Here is a 19,738-nt window from a genome sequence, read left to right on the forward strand (position 1 = left end):
TAATTTTTAAATAAAAAATCTAATTCACAAAATTAGTACGCTTAAACTATAAATGGATCAGGTAAATATTTCTAAGGCCTAATTACAATAATTAATACGCTTAAACTTCACGTTCAAATTTTTTTCTAAAAAAACCATTATTACTTCAATTAAATATTTTGTCAATCATAAAAATAAAAAAATCTATTTGCTTGCTCTATGAAAAATTCCTCAACTTCAAAAATATTTCAGACACAAAATGGAAGGCTTATAAATGGAAGGGTTACACTTAAAAAAATTTCAAACACAAAAACCATAAAAAAAATAGGCTTACAAATAATTATTACTAATAATTTTTAAATAAAAAATCTAATTCACAAAATTAATACGCTTAAACTATAAGGGAATCAGGTAAATATTTGTAACGCCTAATTACAATAATTAATACGCTTAAACTTCACGTTCAATTTTGTTTCTAAAAAAACAATTATTACTTCAACTAAATATTTTGTCAATCATAAAATTACAAAAATCTATTTGCTTGCTCTATGAAAAATTCCTCAACTTCAAAAAAATTTCAGACACAACATGGAAGGCTTATAAATGGAAGGGTTACACTTAAAAAAAATTTCAAACACAAAAACCATAAAAGATAGGCTTACAAATAATTACTGCAAATCATTTTTAAATAAAAAATCTAATTCACAAAATTACTACACTTCAAACAAAATGAAAGAAGGCTTTAAAAAATTGACTCAATAAAAAATCATTCCTTTAAATAAATACAAAATATCCTTACTTTAAATAAATAAATAACTTTGAACAAAATCAGCAAACTTCACGAAACTGCCTTTCTTTCTCTCCTCTTCGGACTGCTTTGTTTCTCTCTTAAGACTACCTTTGCTTTGAGTGTGAAATTTTGTTCTTACAAATGCTCTTATTTAAAGCCAATTTACACCATGTAGCATGTGATCTTCTCTACAATAATTACAGGCGCATGTGAATATGAAACTGTATCCATGTGAACCCTCAGCATGCCATGCCCTAGCCTGCAAATCAGCAGAACCCTAGCTTGCTGCATGTCGCCCTTACCTGCAAACAGTGCCCTAAGCTATTGTGTGAAGCCAAAACCTAGTTGTAGCTGTGTCAAGGCGTGAAGAAGGTGTAAAGAACCAGGTCACGTTGGTCTCGCTGGTGCTACTGGTGGGTTGCCCTGTAACACTGTTGGTGCTGGCGGCATCCAGTCACGTCAGCACCATTCTCGCCAGAGCTAGTGGCGGCATCCATGGAGTCGCTGATGCAGCTGGCGACATCAAATGAAAAACAGACCCCCCCAACAATTTCTTTCAAAAGGGACCCTAATCCATAAATAGTTTATAAATGTGCCCCTCTGCCGTAAATTTGACGTAACTTGTGAATATTTATTTATTTACCTTTCCATTTCTATTCTTACCCCTTCCCTTCATTTTTGCTATTCTCACCTCCTACCTTTAAAGAAAAAGACAAAAAGAAATTATTGCTCTCCCCTATTTTTTTTGCACCCCTTCCCCTACCTCTCCAGGTTTCCAACACCCCGCTTTTCCCTCTTTTCCTCTCTACTGCCTACACACTTTTTTTTAGCTTTAAGATTCATCCAAATCATGATTTTATTGTGATGTATCTGGATTCATATATAATGAAATAGTTATTATATATATATATATATATATATTATTTAATTACAATATAAGTTACATTTTTAATAATAATAAAATTAAGTATGATACAAATCACATATATTACTTTTTTAAACAGTAACAGAAGTAATTATCATCTAAATTACTTTTTGATTGAAATTTTAATTAATAATGACACAAGTTATCCTTTTCAATTATAATTGAATTAATTATGATACAAAATAATATCATAATTAATTTGATTATTATTAATAAAGGTAATTCATACAAAAATTAATTTTATGACTTTTATAAATGATAATTTCTATTTTATTTTATTTAATTTTAATTAAAAACAATAATTTATACAATAATGAGTACTATTGAAAAGGTAAATTTTATCTTAGTTAATTTAATTTAAATTTTAAAAATAATTTGTATCACCATTAATTTGATTACATTAAAAAATTAACTTATATATAGAATTAATTACAATATTTTTTTAAAAAAATTAACACAATCAAAACACATTTCCATTAAACAAAATACACAATGGAATGTTTTTATTGTGTTGAGGTAAAAAAAAATACACAATAAAAATATAATTTTTTTATCCAAATATATAATAAAATTACATTTTCATTATTTTTAATTTTTTTTATTCCTCTTACACAATAAAAACACTATTTCGTTGTATTTTGATCATTGGGATCATATTTCCAAGAAAATAGTATTTTTGGAATAAGAAAGATACAATAAAGCTTGGGATGGGAATAACAAAACAGACGTGAGAATAGAAACTCTCTTTACCTTCATACGATGAACCATACATTAACTAATTTACTAATGTTTTTCTTTTGTACATAAAAGAAAATATATATTAAGAATACATTTTATAACACAATTTCTATTATTATTTAAAATTTAAGTAAAACTACTAAATAATGTAATTTTTATTATCTTTAATTAATCTCATTTATAATTCAATAAATTTTAATTAAGAATAAACAATATGTTAAAAAGAATGTATTAAAAATTGTGTTATTAGTATTTTAAGCCTATATAAAATAAAGAATACTTGTGTAAATTACACAAATAATTGATTTTTTGCACGGTAGGGAAATAATATTTCACTTTTACGTTACTGTAGGCATTAAACATACTGATATTGTACTTACTGTTTAAGATAAGTTAGCCAAGTCAAATCACTTTATTATTTTTGTAATCAACTAATCATTCAATCACATGGCCTGTGATCCAACAAACTCAGTAGTTGGAAGAAAAAAAAACGGTTAAATTAATTTCTAGATCTCTGAATTGTCTAATAATTTTTAATTAAGACCTTGAATTTATATTTATTTTTTAATTAAACTTAGTCAAAATTGTATTTTTGGTCTCGCAGTTTATCTTTATTCTCAGGTTTGATTTTTCAGTAATTTAATTCACAGATTGGGTCCACCTATTTTATTCTTGTAATACAATTGGACGTTATTGATGCTGACGGTCATGAGTCACATTGAATGATAATTGTCACGTGTCATGTGTCAACTCCACCATGAAAGATGAAATACATTGTTGTTTTCATTGATCAATATATGACCGTGAGAGTCATCATCATCATCATCTAACAAGAACGTGACACGTGACAGACGACAACATCACTTGCGATCAACGTCCAAATGTTGTTCACGGGATCAACATTGTATGATTTTATAAAATAGAAGAACTCAATTCGTAAATTAAATAACTGAAGGACCAAATTCGAAACTGAAGATAAACTGAGGGACTAAAAATATAATTTTGCCAAATAATTATTATCCAAACTTATTTTTGACACACCCAAAAAAAGTATTACATAAATGAGTTAAAGTGTATCTCTTATTTATTCATAAAATAATCATACAGTAAACAATTAATTAAAATAGCATACAATAATTTGTTCCATCCTATCTTATCCTCTACGAATCTGCCTTCAAATTAATTGATTGTTCTCATCATTCACGCTAAAATTGATCTACTTGATTGTTCTATTCAACAATATGTACGCTAAATTCGTCATCATGGTGATAATGTTTCTGTTTCTTCTGAAAAAGGTTACATAAATCTAGACAAGTGTTGACTCATTCTGATCTGTAACTACAATTACAAAGACTCTCTGTCCTTCACAGACAGCGGTTCCAAACCCAACACCATTCACCTGCTTCCATTCCATTTCCTCTTTCTTTCTCCCACATCTCTCATTTCTTCAGATCCACCACCCTCTTTGCAGAAAAAAGGTTACTCCTTTTTCCATATTTTACCTCTCTCTCTCTGTATTTATGTATATATAAAGTCTTTTTCTCATGTTTCCTTATTTGGGTATAGCTTTATTTGGTCATCAATTTAATTGTCTGACCAAAGTAACAATCTTGTTCCCTTTTTCTGATTTGTTGAAATGCCATGTCAATTCTGATTTGTAGGAAGTTTATGGGAAGAAAAACAGTAAGTTAGAAATAGACATGTTTAGATATTTTCATTTTTTTCTTAAAAAAAAGTTTTTTTGGTTCATAATTTAGTCAATCAATTTTCAAGTGACACAATTTGGTAAAGTTGAACAATTTTTCTCTTAGGCTTTTTGGATAGCCAATTTTGTAAAGTCAATTTTTCTGCTTGCCAAACTTTGAGGTAGCCAAAATATTCAACTTTTTAATGTCCAGTGCTTTAATTGCGATAGGGTCTAATGTGGAATTTTAATGAAGGAAATAGTTTCAACTCGTTATGTGGATTTTCCTTAAATTCCTCCACAATTAATTGATTTTTGGGGAAATGCTAGTTGCTTGAAGAATTTTTCTTCCATATCACCAAGTTTGCGAAATTTTTCAGTTTGTGTTTAGGTATCAGTATGCGTGGCATTGATGATTGATCTTTGGCTGTTCTGTTTGCTATCAGACTTTGATATTTGGAAATGTCTGAAGTGAAGAACAAAGTGGATTTCATCCAGTTGCTTGGACCTGACATGTCAATCAAGATTCTCACCCATTTGGATGACCCTTGTGATCTTATTCGGGTTTCGGCTGTTTCCAGTTCTTGGCACCGATTTGGTAAGTAATTTGAGTTTAATCACTTGTAGTGGTAGGCTGGTAGCATTTTAGTGTTATGGACTTTTTGTCCAAAAAGTGCATATTTGATTTGCTTGAATGTTTATTTCTTTGGAAAGGTTTTGTTTATGCTATATTAAATTTGCTATAGCTTCTAAATTTATAACTTCGGTAATGCTATATTGTCCTGTATATTTTATTTTGGATAAGATCTGGTTTTTCCTTTGAAGTTTGAAATACAAGGCATTGAGTACTCATTGTTCTTTGGCTTTATTATGCTATTTATATGGTATTAATATTCACTCTAAATATTCTGCAGTTATTGAACAAGGCCTCTGCAAGCAACTTTGCTTGAAAATGTTTCCTGAAATATCTGGTGTTGCTCATATCGTTGAACTTGACAACATTATTGAACCACTAATCAACACTCTTGGCAGTTATGTAAATTGGGAGTCTCTTAAGAGAATTCATAGAGTCTATGCATTCTTGGCTTCTGGTCTTACTCCTATGAGGAAAAATTGCATCTCAAAATCTATTAGTGCATCTAGCACTGATAACTACCCAGAAGAAAGCATTCTACATACATTGGAGCCTGGGGATAGAACTCAATATAGAGCATCATACTGGTCAAGCAAAGGGGAAAGTCATCCTTCTGTTCCTGAGACTTTAGTTTATAAGCTTGCTTCAAAATTATGTCTTGTTACGGAAATCTATGTCCATCCTTTCCAAGGTTAGCCTGGTAGCTAAATTAAACTCTCTTGTGTGTATCAAGTTAATCTGAAAAATAGGTATATTGAGGATCATGAACTTTTGTTTAATCCTCTGACAAAGAAACTATGTTTACTTGTCAGCATATTTTCAGCATGGCTTCCCTATATACTCGGCTAAGGCTGTCCGATTCAGAATGGGCCATCCGAGACACCCAATGGAATTAGAGAGTGCTGTGGATAAAATGGCTACTAATGACGTCTTGGGCGATAATCAATTTATATGGACATATACTTCACCTGAATTTCCAATGTTTCAAGTGAGTTGCACTATCAAAATGCAGGTTTTGCATATTCTTTTTTATCCATTCAATTTATTAATCAAAGAGGAAGCTTGAAATCCATCCACTGATTTTTTTATGGGAATCGTTCACTTATTTATTAAATTCTCATTCTTGGTTTACTGGTAGTTGGTAGTTGCAGCTAAATTAGTTACTGGGTAGTAATGTTAGTTTGTGAAGTATGTTTTAGAGGTGTAAACCTATATGTATCATTCAGCTGAATATTAAACCACAGATCATTTTTTTCTAGCATTCGTGTCCTCTCACCCTGAATACTGGATGTTTGTGGTAAAGATTGGAAAGAATTGTTTAGTTAGAGGAGGAAATAGAGCATTACCCAATGCGCAAACCTCCACAATTTGACTAGTTCATGGCTGACAAAGGAGAAAGCTAACATGACGGCATTTCAATTCCATCTTTGATGGGTCCCCAATATCTGCAAGAAAATTCGAGGTTTCCAATTTAGATGGCATCAACCTCTGATGTGGTGGATTGCTTGGATGAAGAAGCTTTTCAAAATGTTGGTGGTGCAAATGTCTGGACACATGGTGGTGCTAGCAATATTATGAAAGCCCTAAATCCGGCCTTTGATAGCAAAGAGGAATTGCTTGTACCCTCTTGGGACCTCAGTCCTATGCTCTGGGGCACACTTCAGTTATCATCCAGATGGAGTATTTATGCCAGGAACAGGGTCAGTCGGGAGCAACTATAGTGGATGTACCCTTTCTGGTTCAGGGAACACTGTTGTTGGTCTTATTCAAGAATAACACTGATTCAAACAATGATTCAGAAAAAAAGTGTGCAAAAGGGAAGTAGAGCTACAATGTGCTCCACCACTAAGCCCAGTGGTCATAGGGCATACACACAACAAAGCGGCGAGCTAGGCAGCTGTCATATCATGAATTTGGCAGAAGGGAAAAGGGTAGATGTTTTCAGTGTGGCCAACTATTTGGTCTTCATGCCTAGGTGCCTCAAAGAAAGTATGATAATCGTGATTTTGACGTGAAAAGGGGAGATTGTTATTTGTTAAAAATGGTAATCCTAGGAGGAAGGACAGTGGGAAGGATATGGCTACTATCAGATCTTGGTTCCCCAATTTCACCATTGTGGACAAGGTTGAAGGAACGGTATTGATAGAGCCTGATGAGTTGTTAGGTAGATTAGAATAGGTAAGTGGTTTGGCAGTTAAAGTTGTTGAGCATAGGGATTTGGCTTATATACATTAGAAGAGGGGCATTCAGGTTTGTTAGTTTTGGAAACAGATCAGAGACTGCTGTCAAAGGAGAAACTCTTGAAACTCAGAAGCAGGATTCTCTCCCATTTCTGTTGAGATTCAACAATCCTTCACAGTTTTGTTCTCTTTCTCTCTCTTTAGCTTTCTCAGTTCTTTCTATTGTGGGTTTGTCACAGTCTTAACAATTAGCAGTTCTTCAGCTTGATTAATTGGTAGGTTGGGATGAAAGAAGTGACTGTTAATATTTTAATGAAATGAACTGGATTATTGCTCAAAATATGTTTTTTTTTTCTTTTTGGGTGGAGTGACCTCATTTTTATTTTTTTACAATACAGTATTTTATGCTTGTGTTTGACACTTGAAATAAGTTAGTGACATACTGACTTTACAGGAAAACCGCTTGCAAAAATTCAAGCTACCTGAACCTGTTCTGTGCATTGGAGGTGTACTGCTAGTTGAGCTGTTGGGTAGAGTTCAAAAACAAGAAATGGATGAATTATTCTACATATGGTTTGTTTCTCAAACCTACTCTTTTTCTCTCACATTTACCCGCTGAATTGAAATAGAGAACTTGCTCTCTTTCCCTTCCATCACTCCACTCTTAAATTTGACATCTGTTCTTTCGTGACATCTATGCCACTCGTGGGTTTTGATGGAAATTCAGAATACTATTCCTTGCATTTATCTTCGAAACATGAAAACTAATATAACAAATATCACATTTTATTAAAATACCATACTTATGTATACACTGGATGCTGAATTATTTCACCATGTTGTTCTCCTAATGGGATGAAAAACTGTAACTTCTTTCTTTTTGTTAGTTCATTGCCTAATAATGCCTACATCTTAATTAGCTTTTCAGTTGTTTCCAACTTGATCGAGATTTCTGAGTCCACGAGTTATTTGTCTTGATTTCCTAATGTAGAATGATTTTTTATTTTAAGAGAGAATTGCCGTAGCTTTGCATATCTGTTTTCCATCATTGATAAATTGGATTACTATGTGCACTTGTGCAGCATCTCCCATGTTCAAGCCATGGGACGATCAATTTCGCCAGAATTTGACGTCAAAATTCATCATCCGTCAGGGAAGTGTACCTTGAAATACTGCCCTCAAATAGATTGTTATGTGTCTTCTTCAACATCATCACAGAGAAGTGACTCAAGCAATCCGTCGCGCTTGCGAACAATAACCTCAAACATAATGCAGAGGGGTGTGAGACGTTGGGAGCAATTTCTCTTGAGTGCGCTGCTTGGTACTGCTACTGATCCTGTTGTAGTTGATAATGATGATCAATGAAAAATAAATGTAAGTAATTAAGTACCTCAATTCTCAAATGAAAGACATTGGTCCAAAAATCTGTATAGCATGGAATATGTTGAGCACAATAATAAGTAGGGGGCAGAGGCAAAGTTTCATCTTTATTTCTTTGTTACATAAGTCTTGCCTTCTTGGCTAGTTGTTAAGGATAGGTTGTACACAAATTTTCTGGCGGCTTGAACTAATAACGAAATTTGTATTGATGATAAGAATGATGATGGAACACTTCTTCCACATATTCTAATCAATCATGTGTTCCAACCTGGTGGCATCTGATGCAGGCAATCATTTGTTTGAACCTTTAAAATATGCCATATTAGGTGCGAGTATATTTTGGAGAATAAAATGTGTATATGCAAAATAATCGGTTGAGATCGTGATAAAATAAATTGTGAAGTTAAAAGTATAAGTGTTTGATTTTACTCTTATTTTTTTATGTTTACTCATATTTTAAGAGTTTCATTTATTTTATTCTTTACTGGAATTGGAGGGGACTTACTAGTGACAAAGTTTGAGTTCTTTTGATAAAGATTGGTACAGTTGGTAATGTTTTTTTATGCTTAAGGTTGTGTTACCCATGATTTTTTTTTTATAAGTGTTCTTAAGACATTAGTTAAGAAACTTAAAGTAGAAATTATTTTATTGAAGGACTATTCCTAGCAGGAGCCAAAAAAAAAAATTGTTACTGGTTGTGTGTAAGTGAACTTTTGCTTTGACGGTTGATAGGTTTGTCATGGCAATTAAGCAAGCGCATGAATTCAAGAGCAAACATAACTGGAATTTCCTTTTAATGGGCAATTAAGATTAAGATATGCGTTTGGTTGGATATGAGTTTAGGTTTCCCATGAGTTACTGCTTTAGCTAGTAAGAAGCTGAAGCGGCTATCCACACTTTGTTGAGTGGACCATGCATAAGCAAAAAGCTTATAAATTCCATTCATTTGTATTCTTCATCTAAACTTTGTTTCTTTGTCACATTCTCTCGTTTCTCCCAACGAGAAATGCTGTTGCAGAGTTGAACTTGAACATATCAAAATTGACCAATGTAGATATTCCTTGTTGCCTTCAGCGGTATTTTGCTGCAAATAGCTTGTCGTTCTCAGTTTACGAGCGAAATTTGGTTGCAAAGAAAATAAGTTTTTAACTGTTATTTTACTCTAATTTTTTTTTTCTATACATAAAATGAAGGTTTATGAATGAGATTTACTCATGCATTACTATTATTATTCAACTACTCCTCAGTGCTTGGTGATTTTTATAAAATTAATTTTATAATATTTTTTACATTAATTATATTTAGACTCAAATACTCCTAATTAAAATAGAGATTGTAACGGCAAACAAATAGAAGAGATGGGAGAGAAAGAGAAAGGAGTCTTTAATTATATATTATGAATTTTTAACTAAGAGAACACTTAATATGATTACTATCATTCAACTATATATTTAGAATTTTTAACTGAACATTTATTTGATATATTTTTGCTATTAGCTTAAATTATGTAATAGTATATGTCGTGGAAAAAGATAAAATAAACTCCTAAATAATTATTATTTTAAGTTTACAATGTAACATTATTTACTTTTCTCATTTGAATACCCTATTTTCTATCGTTACACACTAAACAATTCCCTTCACTATCCTCCACTCCCTTCAATTAAAATTCTTGGCTGTCCAAATTTTAGCTTTGGGTGCACCACATTAACTATTAATGTTTTTTTATGTATATATATCATAGCTTTTTATGTATATATTGCAATAGACCACTTGTTTTCAATTTTTTCTGTAACCCGTCCCACAAGTACGCACACGGTGATGGCACATTTTTCTTCCTCGGATCTGTTTGAAATAATTAAATTGAATTGCTACGCTGAGCTTTTCAGTTGGCCAGTTTGATAATTTTGGCAGGAGATCCTGATTTTTATACAGCAGGTTAATGCTGCTGTCAGTGGCAATGATTAAACTTATTTGACACAAAATACAAGTGCCGTACAAAAAGCTAATTGTTCATTTAATTGTCCAGTAGATTACACTTGCAGGACAAAAACCCTCAAATAAAATCTCTAAACACCTACTCGAGTCCGAGTCCAAACAAATTCCATCAAGAAAATGACAGGGAAAACCATGGGAGAAAAAAAAAACATCTATTTAAAGTGTCCTGTACAAAGATAATAAGATAACACTTCAACAAGATATGCGAATTACATCGCCAAGTTGTGTTAGTCATGCCTTCCAGCTGAAACCCATGTTGTCATCAAGATCACTGTTAAAGAAGGGGTTATCCGAGAACTCATTACCAATATCCTGAACCACATCTTGCAAATGTAGATTTTGTGGCATATCAGATGTTCTCTGATTGAATCCATTGTTGCCACCTGCTGCAGAAGAATCACTATTTGAAGCTGTTTTGAAGCTATTATTCCTTGACATAGGTCCATTGTTTCCAGGAACATTGGCAGAACCTCCACTTAAGGATGGAGTATGGCCCCCAAAACCCATTGCATTCTTTGCAATATTCCCATTTGCAGTGAGTCCACCAAGAGACTGTGGTTGCATTCCCCCATTGTTATTTGACATCTCCTGCAGCAGTTGCTGGATCATCTGCTGCTGCTGTAGAGTTTGATTTCCTTGGGAACCCGGTGAATGATTTTGTTGAAGTAAACCATTTGCACTTAATGTGCGCTGTTGAAGGACTTCTTGTTGTTGCTGCTGCTGCTGTGGGGGTAGATGGGGACTTGGGAAACTGCCTACAGGCGAGTTCTGCATTGAGCCTGGAATTAAAGCAGGACCAGCTCCTTGCAAAGCAGAAGAGGGACTCAGGTTTGAATTATTGAACAAGGACCCTTCTCGATGAAGTGAGCCAGGGCTAGAATTCATTGAATTTTGCCTCATCAGAAGATTTGGGTAGTTGTTCAGTGCTAAAGCAGCTTGGGGTGACCCACTCAAAGCACCACGATTAACCATATTATGAGTGTTGTTCATATGGTTGTTCATTCCAGGATTCAGTGCCATTAGCTTATTGAGTGTGTTTCGATCAGTTGGCAGACCTTGTACATTTGCCAGCTGTTCCATTTCCTGCATCTTTTGCATCTGGACCTTTGAGGCTGTTGCTAGTAGAGGATAATTTTTCAAACTCTCTGCAGTAAATGTTGGATCAATATAAAAAGACCATTGACAATATAAAAATATATTTCCAAAAAAAAAAACTAAAATTGAAACAGCTTCATACAACTAAAGATTAGGAGTCCAATGAGAGAAAAAAATAACAAAATTAGAACTCAATCGGGTAATATAGTCATAAAAACCATGAGCAAATTACCAATTGCACCAATTTTGTGCTCTGCACAGATATCTATTAGGTCTTTCATGCTATTGACAACCTCTGAAATCTGTCAACCATTGTAGCAGGCAATTATAAGGATTGAGTAAACATATAGAATTAAAAATGAATAGTTTTCTCTATAGTATATACCAATCAACACTCAACAGAAACTTTGAACAAGAATTTAACAGCATACCTGCAAACATCTCACATATCTTTTAGAAAAGCCTAAGTCATTAAGTGATTGCTGTGATATCCTCTACCCCTCACATATATACTAATAAGGAATAAAAAAAATTAAACTTAATTCAAGTTTTTAAAACATATTTAAATACAAGCCTTTCAAGAGGGTAGCAGACTCACATTCACCTTTCTAACATTATCATAAAACTTTTCTAAATAAATAATAAATTCACTTCGACTCAAACAAGGCCGTCTATAAATCCCTATACCCCAATGCCACATCCTATCAGAGCGTTGTGTCCCGACGTCCTTCAGCACATGGTTCCTTAAAGCAATTCACCTAGTCATCTGCTCCCCCGAACACAAAGTTCAAGATCATCACAGGATCCAAACACAAACAACACACGGGAGTGAGTTATTCCATTCCTAACTAATAGAGAAACAAAACAACTAGATATACATATCATATAAACCAAATAAAACTTAGTTACACGAAATTCATGTAATTCCACCACTTTGTCATTCAAAGTTCACTTTTCAATCATCAATCACATTACACAAGAATCACACGCTCTGATCAAGACATAATAACACATCAATTTCATAATAAACAATTAGCAAGCGCATGAGACAGTTATGCTAAGACTCAAGCCTATATGCAATGTGGTACCATGTCAGTGAAAAACTACCCTAGGGCGCTTAGGAGTACATAACAAGACACACCACACAATGTGTTTGTCAGGTCACTCTCACTAAGTAAGATCATAGGGAGACCAGTCAGGGTCACGATGTTTTGCAAGAATACTCCAACCATATGGGATCAACATAGGCTTAAAGGAGTACTCAAACCCGGTGACCCCCAAGGCCTACACTTCGAAGAGTCCGTCAGGGCCTCTCCCTCCTGATTCAGGTCCAACCACTAAAACAATTTTGCATGCAGACACTGCTCATAAATTATACAATACCCACGACCTCACGCTCGTGTTTTAAACACGTTCAACACAATTGCACTACGATTTAACACTGGTTCCTAAATAGGAAACCTACACTTTCTCTTTAACACTGGTTCCTAATTAGGAACTTACACTTTCTCTTTAACACTGCGCATCAACGCTTTTCTCAAGATAACACTGGTCGGGTTATTGTACAATTCATAGCTTACAACACAAGTAATGTCACATCAAGTGTTAACTACACACTTATCCACAACCAAAACTCATTCACAATTTCACACCTCATAATGTCAAAATCCACCATCACATGTTTACACGTATCTCACAAATTAACACATGTTCAACTTTACACTTATACTCAATCTCAATAACAATATTATAATCTCAACGTAACATGTTATTTCACAATTTATCACATATTCCATTTATAAACACTGCTAGTGAATTACACAATACCACGACCTCACACTCATGTTTCAACACATTTAACATATTGCGCTACAATTTAACACTGCGCATAAACAATTTTCTCAATTTCAAATATAATATCAATTTTAAACTATAACAAAAACTAAACAGCATGAAAAGGGGAAAATACAAACTCAATATCTTCTTACTTAATTTCATCAATTCATACTACGGTTCACACTCAATACAAGAGCACATTAATTTCACAAAAATTTCTCATTGGGACATCAAATGATTCATCAAACATATATAATTTATATATAACTCATAGTTATAATTATAAGGATAAAGTAAAAATTGTAGAAACACTTCAAAACTCATTCCAATTGATACTCTAAGGATCCCTGCACATGTTCTCACTAATATCCAATCGTGAATAACTCATCCCTTACCTCTGAGCGGACTCACGTGTCTTCAGCCAGCGATAGCAGCTTCTCTAGCAGTTCCCTGAGATTCCTTCAGTTATTCCTCCGATTATTCCGATAGAATTTCCAAACGTCAGAGAGACGGAGAAGAGATTGAAACCTCCACTTGTACTGTCTTCATGCGATTCCTTTTTCTCCCTCCACAAATATTATCTCGCAAATCCCAACGGTGGAAGTGTGCGCAAATTAATTTCAAACAACATATCCAAATTTCATGAAAATCCAACGGCTAACGAAACCGGGATCGTAGTTTTACCGAGACAGTTTTGGGTTTCTGCGGGAAATTAAAATACTACAATGCGAAGGGTTTTTCTCTAAGCTCAGATATGATTTTGAAATTCCCAACGCTGAGAATGTTAGGAATTGGGTTGCGAACATGATAATCAAATTTCATGACGATCCAACGGTGAACGGGTTCGAGATCGTCGTTTTTCTGAGACAGGTTTGGTGGGCTGCGGGAAAAAGAAAGGGTTTTGAGAGGAGAAGGGGAAAAACGAAAATAAGGCCAAAAGGAGGCAACTGACTTAACATAACTATTTATACCTAGGGTACTCAGCCTATTATTTGCTCTATATTTATTTATTTATTTATTTTTACTAAAAAGCTTTTTAAATTTATTTATGAAAAAAAATGGGATGTTACAATTGCAACTCCAAAATCTTTGCAAGCTGGCGCCCTGCTGTCAATACCCTGGTGCAAAATAAACATCTCACATATCTTGAACTACGCTCATCCCACCAAACAAATCAATAAATATATGTAACATAATTATTATACTTCTCTTATTAATTGAACAAGTAAATGTAACACAGACTGTTTTAACCATATAATATTTTACCAAACAACTTATAAAAGACCCAACTAGAGAGTATGGTTAACAAAAGGGAAGCAGCATCTCAAAAAATCTAATCTATATTTAAGATGACTTGAGACGCTCATAGTCTTGAATAACCTCCTTGTCAAAATTTGTCTGCATAACTTAAAACATCTCTATTAAAAAGAAGAAGAAAAAAATCTACAGTTTATAAGCATATATGCCAACAGAGGAAAATCTTGTACTACAATAAGATCTCTGTTTCTGTTTTTTGGTTATTACAATAAGGTTCTAAGTTTGGACTACCATATTGTGTTTAGCAAAGCTAATAATAAAAATGCTCAATAACTTTTGATTGAAGTAGTTTTTTGTGTTAAAAACAATAACAACACAAAACATGCTCAAGCCCAAATGAGCCACTATCACCTTATCACTAACAGCTTTTGCAACCTCCCTCCAATGAAAGAAAAAGAAAACATACACAGAATCCAATAAATATGAAGAAATATAATTTGCATCATATCCTTCTGGAGTTGTTTCTCCATCTATCTAGCCAAAATACAGTGTGCATCATTCCAAGATAACAGCATCATGTAAGGTGTGCAGTAAGAATAAATATATCAGCTAAGGAGGATTTACTAAATACACCAATCATTAAGGAACAACAATGCATTAACTTACATGTTGCTGTTTGTTTGCAAATCTTGCTGAGAAACCCAATCCGCCCCACTTTCAGCAATTGTACTCTGACATTTTTGAGCTACCTGAATTAATTGGTTGACCTGAAAATTTGTGAATCATATGAATTAGCTTCCAAATCAATACTTCTATATTGCCATAACAATCAACCTTACTTCAGAGAGGTAAGCATTTTTCATGCTTTGCCTCTGCCGATTTCAAACCCCCCTAGTGCCTGATTGGTACCATTCACCTTCAATTTCCTTGATATTCAGTTCTATACTTTATAAAATAAGAAAGGAAGTTTCACTAGTGCCTACAAATTTCTGTACCCAAATGTTCATATTACTACTGTTTCCTTCACCAATTTTCATTTGTGCATACAGTAACGAGAAATATGATAGAAGAATACAAGGAGTTAATTATACAATCATGTACAGATGCAAAAAAAAAAATTCTACAGAAATATTTGGAACATGCAAAGTAGACCACTCCAGGGTAATCCCAACTTCGATTAAAACCAGGCAATAAATGAAGATCTACTTCACAGAAATATTGTACTAAATAGCACCATCATCTATTCAAAACAAAGAGTGGCTGCAAAAGTGAAAAGCATTCTAAAGAATGCAGAATCATACCTGTGGTGCAACCAACCTTCGAGGAAGAAGTTCTTCATGGCGTCTTGCACAGAACTCCCATGATAAGATCTGTGCATAATAACAAGAATTTCAGGAAGTGAATATAAAAAGATTCAAATAGACAATATATTTAACTATAATAACAATTTTGTAACCTTCAAGTCTTGAGTGAATATGATGCGAAGTTGACCTTCACGAACAACACGAAGCGACTCATATACACTCTCTTGAACTGCTTTTGCATATTCCAACATCATCGCACCAGAAGGAAATCTTGTTTCACGTGGCAAGTCCAGAAACAAAAGTTCATCAATTACTCCACTGCCAAATTTTATTTCATTAAGCCTAGGTAACACTTCATAAGTTGCCTCTGTAAACAAAATGTAGAATGGACATAGTATTAGATTACAAGATTTACATCGGAAATTTAAAGAAATAACATGCTAATTATCTAGCTTACAGGTACATCCAATGCAAAAATTGTGCATCTTCCACTATAGCACGATAAAAAAACACTCAGTTATTTGACTTGCTTATTATTGATCGCATTTAAGCTCAGTTTGTTGAATTTGCTCTGTCTAACTTTCAAGTTTAAAACTAAGTTACAATTAAGAATGTGGTCATTGGTCAGCACTGACTTCACTGGGTACTTATCAGCCAGAAAGTTAAACAAAATGAAATACATATTGGAATTTTACAATGAAACTAAATTCCCACAATAACATATTATAGAATAACAACACAATGGCCGCTTTGGTTTGGTTTGATAAAGCAATTTCTGTTTTCATTTCTTGATTTCAAAATATTTACAAATGTCATTTTTTTTTTCACTCTGTTTCCTATTTTTAGAAATTTGAAAAGGAAATAGTGAAAACAAAAAATCTTCAATTTATAGTTTCTTACACAAATCTTTGAGAACAGGAAACAAAGTGACATTTCTGTAATTATTTATGAGAACAGGAAATGAAGATAAAAAAGGTTTTCTCAAACCATATAGGACTCAATATTTTAATTTCCAATATACTTACCAAATCCCCTTCCAGATTTAGAACCACATATGTCACACTGCCATGCATCCTGAACAAAGAAATATCAATGTCAATGTATGTACTCATCAAAGATTCAATAGCACTAAGAGATTAAAAAAGCAAACTGGTGTAGACCTAAAATATAAAAGAAAATAAATGCAATAATTTTAGACATAACTCTAGTATAAAGGCAATTTTAAGAGTTGTCAACAATTACATGATAAGCTAATAAAATCAATTAACATTTTGAATGCATGATTGAATATTTGATTATTAGCAAAGATTAAGGCATCCTATTTATGAAGCAAGAAAAACAAGGATAAATGACAAATGCAAAAACTTACCATAGCTGCTTGGGGGAAAACACCAAGTGCATGATGCCCAACATTGCTATATAATGACAAGCACCACCGTTTCTTTGCACGAGGAGAGTAATATTCAGCCACAAATTTTATCCAATAGGCAATACTATTATCCTGAGGCAAACAAAACATTCAACAACAGAGTTGTAACTAATCTAGAACTTCAGAAATACCCAACACATAAACAAATGTGTTCAGATATAACTAAGTTCCTGAAACCAAAGCAGTAACCTTGAAAAAGAAAACAAAAATAAACTTATGATACAGTGAATCTCAAATAGATTTAACACTAAGCACATGTAGCAAATAAACAAAACTCACATTTGGCCTTTGCCTTTGATGATAGAGATACTGCATCAATCGACGGGCACATACCCCACTAACACCACTGTCATATGGACGCTTGCCAGCAGAAGAGGGCTGCATCACTTGTTGTTGTAATTGCTGCCTCAATTGCATTTGTTGTTGTTGCTGCTGCTGCTACCGCTGTTGTTGCAAGTGCGCTCGCTGCAATTGTGGCATTGACTGAAAGATTTGTTGTTGTCTTAGTCTCTGTTGCTGCTGAAGAAAAGCCTGTAACTGTGGATTACGACCCTGGAATTGCATGGAATCTTGTCTCTGAAGAATCTGTTGTATAACCTGCTGCTGCATTATATCTTCCTGTTTGATATCCATTCTAGGTTTCTTTGACAGATGAGACATATTATTTGGATCTTGAATGAAAGATCTTGGGACTTGTGCGCCCATTTGGAGTAGAGATGGTCTAGTTTGTGATGCAGGCAAAGATGTAGCACTTGAAGCACCCTGCGGCTGCTGCTGATTCTGCTGCAATTGTTGAACATTCTGATCTTGATGAGAGCTCTACTGTACTACAGAGGAACCATCCATCACTGATGAGCCAGAAATACTAATATTATTCAATGTAAATGACATAGGTGAGGCAGGTAATCGTAAGTAAGAGTCTGTGTTAACACTGGCGCTTCTCTGCAAATGGGGGCCACTAGAGAGAGCAGAATTTGCATCCGTGACTAAAGAACTGGCTCCAACACTTGGTGCTGAGTTTGTCACAGTGTTCAAAACTGCATTATTAATATCCCCAGAAACTGGACCGAGGTTTGAACAACCAGCTCCTGGAACCGTGCTAGACGAGTTAACAAAAGATGAGCTTAAGTGAGAGTTAACTATATTCTGTGACTGCCCATCTCCTTGAAAGAAAATTCCAGAATGTGAAGATGATCGAGTTAAACTTCCGGACACCCGAGAAGGTGTCATGGGGGGCATCCCCCCTTGGTTGGAATCTAAGTAGCTCTCCAGAGCCAAACCTAACTGGCACTTTAAATATTCTCAAATAGCTCATGAACTCTAGGTAACAGACAGATTGCGTGTCAACCCCTGGTCATATTTTTTATATCTTTTCTTAAATCTCCAAGCTTCAATCTATCGCACAACCTTCTACCAAATCCACAAACTCCTGTTCCATCAAATGCACCCAAAAATTGTTATTTCCTTCTCAACACTGGACAATTACTGATATGACTCTAACAATGACAACAACAAAGAATAAAACATATATACATATTCATCAGCACAAGGAAAACACCAGCTAAAACTAATAAAAATTAAATTAGCAAACAAACCCGTCTGCAAATTGACCAAGACCTCAATACCCTTATCCAGGAAGCAAAACCACAACCCAACAATTTCACACACCAAATCCTAATTCTAACAGTTTTTACCTACTCTTAGAGAGAAATTCACTTCAAAGAGAAAAGTAAGGTAACAGTTAACACTGTAATAAAATGCATGCCAGTGACAAAACATTAAAATGTCTAAATCCACTCCCTTTATTGTCTCATCAGAGCTATAACTACTCAATTTTCCATCTAAAGTAAATCAGAACCCAAATCCAATTCTTATTAACACTACGACAATGGTCGCCACGAAAAATATCAACATCAAAGTGATAAAAAAAAATCCGAAGCTCTGAATTGACACATTCAAACCCAAAATCAAACGGCAAAACCTAACAAAGAATTGAAAAGAAAAAACAAGTATCCCCAATTCCACTCCCAGCATGCACAACAACAATTCAGAATCATAAGAAACTACGAAGTAATACGAGAATGTCCCAAACTCGCATCACCAAACAACGGAAAAACGCAAACCTTAAACATAACACCGCGAAAATTGAAAAAACAAAAAATGAAAGGAAAAAAAAAGTAAATTATGTATAATTCTCTAAACATAAATTAAAATACAAAAACAAAAAAGGATTGGAGATCGATCAGTAGAGAAAAATTTAAAAGCTCCCAATGAAGCTCGCAAAACAAGTTCAAAGCCAAAACGAATCGTTTAGAGCTACTCACACACAGCGAAACCGCGAGCTGCAAAAAAACGAAGCGTGTAATGAAATTGAAATTGCGGAGAAGAAAAAAAGAAAAAAAAAGAAGAAAATGAGAGAGAAGAGAGTAGTGTTTTATAACAGTGTGTGGTGACCGCTTTTACCTGCCACGCGCCATCGTGTTAGCAGCAGTGGCCGGTCACGATTGGG

At 34.0% G+C, this 19,738-nt stretch overlaps 1 protein-coding gene and 1 pseudogene across 3 annotated transcripts; one reads left to right on the forward strand and one right to left on the reverse strand.

Annotated features, from left to right (window-relative positions):
* Window positions 1-3,585: 3,585 nt before the first annotated feature.
* On the forward strand, window positions 3,586-8,577 carry LOC114368581 (F-box protein At4g00755-like). Of its 3 annotated transcripts, none has more exons than XM_028325789.1 (6): window positions 3,586-3,910; window positions 4,497-4,714; window positions 5,031-5,441; window positions 5,563-5,738; window positions 7,385-7,503; window positions 8,013-8,577. In XM_028325789.1, exons 2-6 carry the CDS (start codon window positions 4,579-4,581, stop codon window positions 8,293-8,295), a joined length of 1,125 nt encoding a protein of 374 aa, XP_028181590.1. In that variant the 5' UTR covers window positions 3,586-3,910; window positions 4,497-4,578; the 3' UTR covers window positions 8,296-8,577. The 3 variants fall into 3 exon arrangements, with proteins under 3 accessions (XP_028181590.1, XP_028181591.1, XP_028181589.1); XM_028325790.1 differs by having other exon boundaries at window positions 4,508-4,714; XM_028325788.1 differs by having other exon boundaries at window positions 4,563-4,714.
* Window positions 8,578-10,309: 1,732 nt separating this feature from the next.
* LOC114368584 lies at window positions 10,310-18,596 on the reverse strand (annotated as a pseudogene).
* Window positions 18,597-19,738: the final 1,142 nt, after the last annotated feature.

The sequence above is a fragment of the Glycine soja genome, chromosome 9 (assembly GCF_004193775.1).
Source record: "Glycine soja cultivar W05 chromosome 9, ASM419377v2, whole genome shotgun sequence".
Classification (NCBI taxonomy): domain Eukaryota; kingdom Viridiplantae; phylum Streptophyta; class Magnoliopsida; order Fabales; family Fabaceae; genus Glycine; species Glycine soja.